This window comes from Carcharodon carcharias, chromosome 4 (assembly GCF_017639515.1).
Source record: "Carcharodon carcharias isolate sCarCar2 chromosome 4, sCarCar2.pri, whole genome shotgun sequence".
In the NCBI taxonomy this organism is placed as follows: domain Eukaryota; kingdom Metazoa; phylum Chordata; class Chondrichthyes; order Lamniformes; family Lamnidae; genus Carcharodon; species Carcharodon carcharias.
In genome coordinates this window covers 48053267-48065579 of record NC_054470.1, presented here as the reverse complement: position 1 = coordinate 48065579, position 12313 = coordinate 48053267, and the positions used below count along the sequence as shown (strand labels likewise).

General features: G+C 41.1%; 1 protein-coding gene across 2 annotated transcripts in view; it reads left to right on the top strand.

Moving 5' to 3' along the window:
- slc12a2 (solute carrier family 12 member 2) overlaps window positions 1-12094 on the top strand; it is a 241325-nt gene extending 229231 nt beyond the window's left edge. For both annotated transcript variants that reach the window (XM_041185697.1, XM_041185698.1), the window contains one exon: window positions 9443-12094. In XM_041185697.1, the coding sequence (XP_041041631.1) occupies window positions 9443-9578 (136 nt within the window). In that variant the 3' untranslated portion in view covers window positions 9579-12094. The remainder of the gene's footprint in view (window positions 1-9442) is intronic.
- The last annotated feature ends 219 nt before the right edge of the window (window positions 12095-12313 follow it).

Sequence of the window (12313 nt, the reverse complement as noted above, 5' to 3'; positions counted from 1 at the left end):
ACCTCACATTCTAAAACTTCAGCCATGTTTACTTAGCATTTCAAACCTAGCTTCTCTTCTGATACATCAAAGCCTTCAGACCAGCTATCTTTAATTCAATTAAATCTCTCGCTTTCGCTCTCGCTCTCTCCCCACTCCGGACCCCACTATTCCTACTTTACAATAAATCCCAATACCATCATGCAAAGTATTATATTTTCATGGCAGCCTATTTCATCTAAAAGTCAAGTATTCTGGAATATTTACTTCCCAATCTTGGTCACTTTGCAACTACATCTCCATAATGGCTATTATATCAAACTTATTCATTTATTCATCAAATGAGTTGTGAAAACTTCAGAAATTCATATACAGTGACTTTTGACTTTGAATGTTTTTATATTTTCCCTGATCACTTTAGTCACTAGTTCTCCATTATTTGTTACTTTTTCTGTTCCTCCCTGATCCATTCTGCTTATTTTTACCCAAATCATTGCTCTGCCCCAGAGCCTTGATATTTCCCTTGCTACTTTTGTATTTGCCCTTTCCTGAATCCTCCCTTAATTAGTTTGAAGCCCTATCTACTGTCTATGTAATTCAATTCACCAGAACGCTCATCCCAGCCTGTTTTAAGTGGAGTCCCTCCCAATGGAACAACGTCCTCTATCCTGATTACTGCTGCCAATCACCCATGAAGTGAAATCCCTGCATCCCACACCACTTTTTCAGACACACATTTAACTTTCTAATCTATTTATTCATCTGCCAATTGGCACATGATTCGGGTAAGAATCCAGAGATTATAACTTCTGTGGTTCCCTTTTCTCATTTGGACCTTAATCCTCAAAATCTCTTGGGTAAAACTAGGAATGATGTTCTGCTATATTGTTGGTTCCTTATTGAACCATGACAACCGGATCCTCCCCTTCCCACACCCAAGTTCTTCTGTGCCCAGAAGATGTCGTTATCCCTGACACCAGGCAGGAAAAACAACCTTTGGAACAAAATAAAAGCAGAAAATGCTGGAAAAACTCAGCAGGCCTGGCATCAGCTGTGGAGAGGTTTAATGTTTTAAGTCGAATATGACTCTGCTTCGGAACCCTGCTCAGATCTCCAGCCACCATTCGGTCCACGATCCCCGTCCGGTTCCTGGACTCCCACTCTATCGTAGGTAAATTGCATGTTAAACCTGTGGAAAACACAAATGTAAGTGGCACTGGATATAACTCACTTCAGTTTAAATTTTACTGTTCTTTTGCAGTGCTTTGATCGGCTGATGGATGCACTGATAGAACTCTCAGAAACTCTTACCTCCCTAAATACACCTAAAACAAACATTGTTTTAGAAAATGTAGTTTGAATGGTTAGGTCAAGCAATTGATTGCTGTCATTGACATTGTTTAAAGTTAATATTTTTGTCATACAAGTAGTAAGCACTTAAAAAAGTGCTGCTTGCTTTTGATCTGTTACTGGTCAGACATTGTGCGTTCTCCTCTCCATTTTGGCTCCCTGTGTTAAGCCCCTTGTTTGATTCAAGTTGATTCCATTGCCAATTTGTCTGGTGGGGAAAATTCCTCCATAATCTCCTTTACTGTCTTCCTACTTGATGATGATGTATCAAATTCTCTAGCCATAGAATCAGCTGGAGATGGACTTTTAAAACTTCACATTGAGGAAAATCTGTACCATCAGAACGTGTCCAGTTATAGGCTGTACAACCAAAAGGCAGCCAAGCATATGGGGATATATTATTTATATTTCTCCATTCCCTTCTAAGTCATGCCCAAGGTCATCACTTGCCCTCTGTTTCTCTATTGTTGATCTATCCAGTTACCAGTGTTTGGATTTACTGTTGCTCTCATTACCCCTTGGTCTCCAGTGACAAAACAAATGTTTGTTTAGATGTATAGCTATCAGTGAGTAATTAACAATTTCTGATAGCACTACATGTGCTACAATTGCCTGCAGTCTATGATTGTAGGAAGTTGTGATTTGAGAAATGAAGTGCCCTTGTCACATTTGCCACAGGAAACAAAATTGAATTAAGATAGATATGGATGAAATAAAGATAGTCAAAATTAGACATGTTTGAGATATTGGGCTTTATTCGCAAATTAATTTTGTATAATCTGAAAAGTGGCAAATATCTATTATTGGCGGGTTTTTCTGCACCCGCCCATCGCCGCGTTCTTCCGGTGCCGCCACAAGTCAGTGGACTTCTGGCTGGGACACTGCCTCGCCCATGTCAGGCCCCACCCACAACGGGGCCAGAAAATCCTGGCCTATATTTCAAGGTTCATCACTTAAAGGAATGTTTTTGCTTTTGAGGAATTAAAAAAAAAATTCTAAAATAACTCGTACATATAAATACAACAATTTAAATTGGATCAAAGTTTTTACGCACAGAACAAAAGAGTCAAAGGCAGAAGAAATTATATGCTAACTGTACTTTTGAAAACTGTTCAGCTGTTTTTGTCAGGACTTTTAAAAAATCACTGTTTGGATCCTGAGTGAAATAATGGAATCATAGAATGCTTACGGCACCAAAGATGGCAATTGGGCCAGTCATGTTCTGTGCCGGCTCCTTGCAAACGTAGGTCCCATTCCTTCACCTTTTCCCGTAGTCCTGCAAACTTTTTCTCTTCGGGCATTTTTGCAATCCCCTTTCAAATCCACAATTCAATCCACCTCTACCACACTCTCATGTACTGCGTTCCAGATCCTAATCACTTGCTGTATAAAAATAGTTTTTTCCTCATGTCAACACATTCACCTTAAATCGGTATCCTCTGTTTCACAATCCATTCGCCGAATGGAACAGTTTCACACACACTACTCTACCTAGACCCTTGATGATTTTGAACAACTCTCTCAACCTTCTCTAAGGGGAATAACTCCAGCTTCTCTAACCTATAACATAACTGAAGCCCCTCATTCCTGGAACCATATCTTTTCTGTACATTTCCTTCCTAAAGTGTGATGCCCAAGTTTGGATACAATACTCCAATTGAGGCTGAACCAGAGTTTTTTTAAAAAAAGATTCATCAGAGCATCCTTGTTTATGTATTTTAAACCCCTGTTTAAAAGCCCAGAATCCCATATGACTTTTTAACCACTTTCTCAACCTGCCCTGCCACCTTCAATGTTTTGTGCATATACACCCTTTGGTATATTCTGTCCCTGAATCCACTTTAGAATTGTGTTCTCTATATTGCCTCTCCTATCGAAGTGCATCACTTCATACATCAATGCATTAAATTTCATCGACCACAGGTCACCTCATTCTCCCAGCTTGCCTGCCTGTCTTGACGTCTAAATCAGTATTCGTATTCTCCTCACAGTTCATAGTACTTCAGTTTTATGTCACCTGCAAATTTTGAAATCGTGCCCTGCATTCTCAAATGTAGCCATTAGTATATATCAAGAAATGCAGTGGCCCTAATATCAACCCCTGGGGAAGCCCACTGTATACCTTCCCTCAGTCTGAAAAACAACCATTGACTACTACTTTCAGCCAACTTTATATTCTTGTTGTCATTTTCCCTTTTATTCCATAGGCTTTAACTTGCTGACAAGTCTGTTATGTGATACTTTATCAAACCTCCTCCCCACCTCCCATTTTTTCCTTCCTTATCTTTTCTGAACAATTTTGTATCCTTAAATATTAAGCACCTAGTCCTCGCCATTTTCACGCCACCTTTCTGTTATTGCCACTATATCATACTCCCACACGGCTGTTTGTGCTTGTAGCTCACCAATCCTATTCACCATATTTACACACATGTATTGTGAACCTGTCTTTGTATTCCTTGTAACTCTTCTTAGCCTGCTCCTGTCTAATATGGTGCTACTTTCTTCTCTATTACTATCCAACACTCTCACTTCTTTATGCACTTTATTCTTCACCACTTCTACCATATGCTGAAATCCATCCCTGTGCCAATTTAGTTTAAATCTTCCCTAGCCCACCCTAAAACCTGAAGCCCTCCCTCCTGTGCCATACCTCAAGCCATGCATTGATCCTCCCCATCTTCCTATTTCTGCTCCTGCTAACATGTAGCACTGGGAGTAATCCAAAGATGACTAACTCTACTGCCTTTTAAACTTCCTCTTTGGTCCTGAAAATCTGAACATAGGACCTTAATAACTGCTCCTTCTCTGTCGTTGGTACCAACATGTATCACAACTAGTTCACTCTCTCTCCACTGCAGAATATTCTGCACCCCCTCCATGATGTGCTTTACCCTGGCACTAAGGAGGACACAAACCATTCAGGACTCGATAACAGTTAGAGAAATGCCTGCCTGCTCCCTAATTATGAAATCTCCTTTATTGGCTATATTTCTACTCTTTGCTGTTCCCTCCTATGAAGTCCCTTGTGCATTGGTGTCATGGTCTGGACTGCAGTCCTTTAATGTGCCATCACTCCCAGCAGTCTCCAAAGCTGAGTACTGGTTCAAGAGTGGCACACAGCTCAAAGACTCCTGTATTTCCTGCCTCCTCTTACTCTTCTGGTCAGCCGTCTACTACCCTGAACAAACTCCACCTGTGGGGTGACCATCTCCTGGAACATGCAAATCAGGAAACAGTCATCCTCTAATGTGTAATTCAGAACCACCCCCACCCTTAGTTAAGCTGCTCCAGTACAGCAACAATGTGGAAAATTGCCCAGATATTTCCTGTCCACAAAAGGTTGGACAAATCCAATCTGGCCAATTGCCACCACATCGATCGACTTTTGATTATCAGCAAGGCGCTGGAAGATGTCATCAATCGTTGTATCAAGAGACACTTGTTCAGTGATGACCTGTTCACTGATGCTCAGTTTAGGTTCTGCCCAGGCCACTCGCCTCCTGAAGTTGGTGGGAATTGGGGAAAACTCTGCACAGGTTGAGTCATACCCAGCACAAAGGAAGATGGTTGTGGTTGTTGGAGATCAAGCATCTCAGTCCTAGGATATCACTGCAGGAATTTCTCAGGATGGTGTCCTGGCCCCATGAATTTCAGCTGCTTCTTTAATGCCCTACTCTCCATCATAAAGTCAAAAGTGGGGATGTTCATTGATGATTGTGCAATGTTCAGTACTATTTTCAGCTCCTCAGATACTGAAACATTCCGTGCTGACATGCAGTAAGATGCTGACAACATTCAGATTTGGGCAAATTTTGCAACATTTGCGCCACTCTGTGCCAGGAAATGACCATCTGCAATAAGAGAGAATCTAACCATCTCTCTTTGACATTCAATAGCATTACCATCACAGAATCCCCCTCTATCATCAGCTTGGGGCTTACCATTGTGCAGAAACTTATCTGAACCAGCCGCATAAAAACTGTAACTACAGAAGTAGGTCAGAGGCTGGGAATACTTCAGAGAGTAACTCACCTCCTGACTCCCCAAATTCTGTGCACCAGCTGCAAAGAAGCAATCCAGAGTGTGATGGAATAGTCTGTACCTACCTGGATGAGTGCAGTTCCAACAACACTCAAGAAGCTTGACACTCTCCAGGACAAAGAAGCCCACTAGATCAGTACCCCACCACTTAAACATTCACTCCTTCCAACACACAGTGGCACCGGTGCATACCCTATACAAAATACACTGCAGCAATTCACCAAGGCTCCTATTGCATACTCCAAACCCACAACCACTATATCACCTGGAAGGGCAAGGGCAGCAGATGCAAGTTCCTTCCAAGTTGCACACCATCCTGACTTGTGACTATATTACCGTTGCTTCACTGTTGCTGGGTCGAAATCCCTATCAGCACTCTGGGTGTAGTTACTACAGATGTACTGCAGTGATTCAAGAAGACGGCTCAACACCACCTTCTTGAGGGCAATTAGGGATGGGTAATAAATACTGGCCTAGCCAGTGACTTTCACATTCCATGGGCAAATGAAAAAAATTCAACCTGGTTCTTGCTTGGATTATCAATCTGATATCTGCCATACGTATCTTTTTTCTGCCTTGTCTGGGCAGGATGTTCAGCCTGGGCTTGGAATGGCGATTGACAGGGATTCAAGATAGCCTGGCTGGCCAGTGTCCCAATTACCCCAATTATCCTGTCTCTGGGCCATTTCCACAGCAGGCAATCAACAAGGGTCATCAAGGATCACTTTAAAGGGCAATAAAAGGAAGCCAACTGGGATTTTCCAGTCGATCCTCAGGTTGTCACAAACTGTGGGGGCCAAATTTGGTGCATGGAGGTGGCCTCCTGGTGGCAGACCTGAGGATCCAACATTCAGGGCAAGCATGGAGGCCCATCCCATCCTCCCTGCCTGGATGGTGCAGCAGCCACGGACAGCCCTGTAGTGGGGCTCTTTCCCAGTTACCCCCAAACTCACTCACTCTCTCTCTCCCCCCCCACACACAGTTGTGGCCTGCCTGCCTTTTTTAATTTAAATTTTAAGAAGTTTGGGAGAGGGTATCTCCATCTTGAAGCAAACACTCCTCTTGCCTACATTCCATTGCAGGCTGCTGGTCCTTCCAAGCTGGAAGGCCTCTCAAAAGCCGAAGCATCAACCTTAAATTGACAGTGATCCTGTCCTGACCAGTAGCTGGTCAACCCCAGGGAAAATTACTAGAAGTGACTGTTTACCACACAGTGCATTCTTCTAATGCGCGTTTCAACCTAATGGTGCAGTTCCAAAGCTTGCAGGCAAAATGCTACCCTCTCTCACTTCTTGTCATCTAGGCAGCTCAAGGCTTAGCTTGCCCCACTTCTCCCTTTGGGAATGCACCTTGACTGTACCCAAATTATGTCATCTTTAAAGGCAGCTCATTGTTCCATTATAGTTTGCCTGCCGGTCATGGATTCCAATTTTACCTGGGGCAGACCTGGCCCCTTCTCCAATCTCGTACTTTTTACATTGGCCTGCTCCTTGTCCTTTTCCCTGGCTATCCTAAATCCTATCATACTATGAACACTATTCCCTATAAGCTCTCCGATTGACGCTTGATCCATTTGACTCACCTCTTTCCCCAGAAACATATCCAGCACTGCTTTCTTCCTTGGGCCAGTTGGGAAAATTCTCCTGAACACACTTCAGAAATGCTGTCTCTGTCTCTCTCTTCCCTTTTCCCTCTCCCCTTTTCCTTCTCTATCTCTTGTCCTCTCTGCCTCTCGCGCTTCCGCTTTCTCTGTCCCTCCGTCCTTCCGCTCCCCGTCTTGACTGCCCCCTCCGGCCTTGAGCTCTTCTTCCATATTGGTAGGATTCAGGAGTGAGCAGGGTTCCTTTGGTAGAGGTGGGGGGCAGAGTGAAAGTGGATCAGGGAGTGTACAACATTATTGTATTCTGATTGGCCTACACAAGACGAGGCAATTTTCTAATTGGCTTGGGTGCGTGATCAGTCTGTGATTGGCCCCAAGGGTGATGGTCATCAATTCATATCACTTCTTGCTGTTCTGACTGGTTTCTTAAAATGCCAATTATCTATAGGACTATTCTCCTCATTAAAGTCTATTTCTGTTATATTAATAACTTATTTTTAAAATAAAAGGATGCTTTATGGTATCTTCCTTTGACCATTTCTTTAGGATAGGGGAGGCATACTGTCATGTCCTCATAAACGATACCTTGAGCTCATCGTCTCAGACTCTGCTCAGTTGGTACAGGTTCCTCATTAAATCAGAACATTTGTCAGTGACTGTCTTTACAGGCCATCTGCTAGGTGACGTTTTTCTCTCTGTGGTTGTTGGTGATTGGAATGCGTTACTTTACTTTTAAAACAAAAGAATGATTTGGAAAAGTTGCTTATAACCTTAAAGCTATGTAGGCCTAATACAAAAGATTGAAAAGTACTAATACAAACAATTAGAAAATAGGTAACACATATTTTGTACAATTTTTAAGTGCATAGCAGTAATTGGTGTTTAAAATGTACGATTGTAAAATCTCCTTTTACATTCAATTAATACATAGGGCAGAATTTTCCCATTGATATGCGGTGGCGAGCCCCACTTGCCAACGTGTAAAATGATGTCCAGTAAACGTCGGGCATGTGTCCCGACATCACCGCGCGCCTTCGCAATATTTCTGAATGCGGACACGATATGAGTTTGAATGCGTGCCCTCCATCAACTAATGGGCCAGTTAAGGCTCCTGAGGCAGCAATTGAATATGATTTTTAGTAGCCCATGCGATGTTCAGGTTGTCGCACGGGTGCAATGAGCAGGCGGGTATAAATTTCATCCACCGGTGGGATAAGAGGGGTGAGTGGGGTCACGAGTGTGATCTTGCAGATATTTAAGTGTGAAAGTTACTGCTACTTGCCTGTGTGAGCTGGAATACTTCAAAACTCATACCAGCTGCTTGGACAGAAGTAAAAGCCTTGGTCAAGACTCTACAGTAAAGATCATTTTTGGGGCCTGCAGCTTTCAGGAAGCCTTCCCTTAGCCTGGGAATGGGAGTTGTGCTCGCCACTGGAGGCACCTCCTCTGAGGAGGAAGGGAGGGCCAGGAAAGGGAGCAAAAGGCAGAAGGAGCCGCAGAAGATGCCACTATCCCACTCCCGTCCTGGCCCTAGAGTTCCCACATGGAACAGGGGTAAGAACATGCACACTCTGAAAACATCAAAAATTAATTCTGCTTAAATTTGCATGTTACCCATGAGCCGAAAGATCCTCGGTGCATTTTAAGCCCATTAGACACCACAGTGAAGATACCACATTCCATACCAATTCTAAGCAACATAGAGTGCCTCCCAGAAAGTGTGTCACAGCTCTGGGCTGTAGACTCTGATCCAGGCCTGATCGTTCATTGCATTGCAGTGAAGAGGGAGCCAATCTGTCTGGTGATTGTGGTTATTCCTTCGGGTTTTCCCTGATGGCCATTATGTTGGGCTCCCAACTAGTTGACCAGTTGGAATTCTGGTCCTGTGGTATTTATAATGAAAGTCTCCGTAGTCCCAGAGGACCATAGGCTGCTCTCTGAGAGAGAGATGAGTTTAACCTGATGGCCGTCGTACCTCAGACAAGGGGCAACGTTGAGAAGACCATGGACTATCTCAGCCGGTATGGGGATTGAACCCGCTCTTTTGGCGTCACCCTGCATCGCAAACCAGCAGTCCAGCCAACTGAGTTAACCGATCCCCCGGTATTTATAATAGTGTTTCATGAATAGCTGAATTGCACTTTCCATTCTCTTCTGAGTGCCATCATGCAGACACTGCCATTTCTGAATGCTCTGAAAGGACCTGTGAGTAAATAAGTAATAGTTTATAGGCTATCACTTTCAGAGTCTTTGTAAAGACCTTGCTTGCATCTGCCTTGAGGTGAATCTGAAAGACTTTCCAGACAGTGGTAAAGTAGTTCAATATAAAATCATTTATTGTAACAATATGCTACAGTCTAATAGCCATCTAATCAGCATTTAACCATAAATCAACAAATGCTTCCAACATGCCAGAATAATTTTCCAGTCAATTTGAACTATGCTAATTCTAACTTTCTTCTCTTGCAGGAGTTTGCCAGTGGCACGAAAAGGTGCTGTATCCAGTGCGCTGTATATGGCCTGGATTGAAACTCTGTCAAAGGATTTGCCACCCATCTTACTTGTGCGAGGAAACCACCAGAGCGTTCTTACTTTCTACTCCTAAATGCTTAGCACAGGGCATTGCTCTGATAACTCCAGTACAGCAGCTGAAAGTAGGAAATAATGAAGAGTCCTGCGCTTTGGTGTGTTTCACATATCCAATTGATCAAAAACAAAATAAGCACACAAAGGAAGAAATCCTTGAGTTACAAGGATCCAAGAACTACTTGATTTTTACCCTGATGATCTGTCAATTTGCCTGAGTTTGATTTGAATGAAAGCATATTTTTCTGACTATACACAGAAAGTTTTCTTTCTGCTACTGGAACAACAGCAATAATAAGTTTTCTTTTGAAGTAACTTAATTAAATTGCATTGATATGAAAAGCCTTTACAGCCTTACTGAGGTGCCTTCCAAAAAATATTGCTTACCAAATTTCATTGATTCCCTATTTTATGTATAACGAATGATTGTTGTTAAATGAAGTGGTCTAATATAATCTAGTTAGTGCTTTAGATGGAACATGAATTCTCAAAGAGGGTGTATTTTTCACCTGTCACAAAAAAAAGCTGCTTTCACAACTTTGGTCTTCCACAGGGCTGCTATTAATTGAAAACATGTTCTAAGTTCAGCACTCAAAAACTCTGATATTTAAGTAGCCCAGTTTCATCAGCAATGCTTGTTTGTTGCCCTTTAGTTCCCCCATTTCTGTGAAATGCACTGTGGGAGTGATTTTGAGGGTAATCATTTTTGAAGATTGTTGCTATATGTGGTAATGTGCCTGTATATCAGAAAAAGGAAGTTTAAGTTTTAAGATGAAGTAGAGAAGGGCAACTGCCAGGTTTGTAAAGAGTACCGTATTTCTCTCGGACTGTCGTGCACACCTCACCCCTCCCACAGCCCTCATTTGAGAAAATCTGGGAATTTAACTTGCTTACACTGTATGCAAATATTTCTTGCGTGTTGTAACAGCATTGAGGCTTAAGGAAAATCATAGTTATGCTGTCACATGTTTTTAACTGCAGAATAATACTTTGAAAAGGGAATATTAAAAAAAGTTACCAGCTTTATAGGTTTTTAGCTGGCCTTTCTATTACTTGTGGAAATGTAAAACAGCTAAAATCTTGAAAATGCACCTCTCATCCCCACCTTTTGCTTCACAAGTTAAAGGGGCACCTTCTTCATGAAAATGTTAATTACAGGATATAATGTGAATTGTGCTGAAATGCATTGTTGCATCACTTGCTTGTAATATCTTAAAGGAAAAAAAATAAGCCACAGCTATCCCAATTTCTATTCACAAACTTTTTTTAATGTTAACATTTGAAATGTTTGCCAAATACTTTTTCATGAAGGTATTGTCACTTTAACTGGTATACACTAGCCCAGACTTGGCTTCATCACAGTTTTGCTCATTAATATTCTTGCACCAAGTGGGTATGAAATAAGCTATGTTCTTTTCCCATTGCAATTAAATGCATGACATTTGAAATCATTATCAAAGTAATATATCTTAATTTGAATTACTTAAAGGTTGTAAACAGTGACCATAAAAATGAAGAGCAATTTCTTAAATCTTTATAATTATTAGGAATGTTCTAACTTGAAAGGCTGTTGTGCTTCCTCCTTCATATGAATGATTTCTTAAAAATCTATATAGACTGATATTGAACAGTATCATTTAATAATGCTCAGTACATAGAGTTCTGTTAGAGGACAAAAATTTAATCTTCTGTGAGCCAGTGTACTGCTTAGTTCAGCCAGCTAAAGGTTGATTTTTTTTTAAATGAATACCAAATGAACTTTGTGTATATATGCATAAAAGATGAAATGTAGAAAGAGTAGCTTACAAATTGCAGGGTGCATTCTCGTGGTCTCTTATGTATCCTACACTGCCACTGTTCAACAATTTATGCTAACTCCAAGAGGAAACGGAAATCACTTCTGTCCAAAAGGTGTAGCTGTTACTGGTGTTGTGTTCATTCCATGCTGTAGGCATCAATTACCCACGTTCAGAAATGGTCTCATTGCTTTTGTAAAGTGTTTTGTAGCCAAAGCTAAAACTTACTGTAGTTCATTATTGGCAACTAACCAATTCACAAAAAACACAAGTAATCTTCACAAATGTGAAATTGCACCGTACACTGAATACTTATGTATTTAACCTTTTATTGTGAAGGAAATTACTGCGAGGGTGACTAGGAGAAATGGCTGGTTTTGATTTATTTTTCTGTTAATTTATTCATCTAATGATTTTGTGTAAATCAGCACAATTCCTTTCCTTTTTACATTCAATTTGGTTATTTTACGGGGTTCTTTTTAAAACTCAATGCTGTATTCTGTAAATTTCAATCTTTTTTTAAAAAATGCGTCTACAGAATTGTTTAACAAAGCTATGTTTGGAAATGATTTCATGACCATGTTTTTTCCAGAGGGTAAACTACCCAAAGAGGCTGAATGAAACATTTTGATAAACTGTACTATAATTCACTGAAATGCTTTTCTAATTATTTTAACATTAAAAGTATTAAAGATGATACTTTGTACATCGTTATTGCAATAAAGAATAAGTTACACTATTGCGTGGCATAATTATGTCTCCAACACAACACATTATGTCTTGGTTGGTTTATCTCGGTAGTAATCAGATTATAATACAAATACTTAACTAGATATTTGGCCATCCAAACAATTTCACATGCCAAAATATGTTCTTTGAGTTTGTTTCAGCACTGTTTCATATAATTCCTTTGCCTTTTACTGATGCAACATTGGATGAAATCTTCCACAATCGGGCA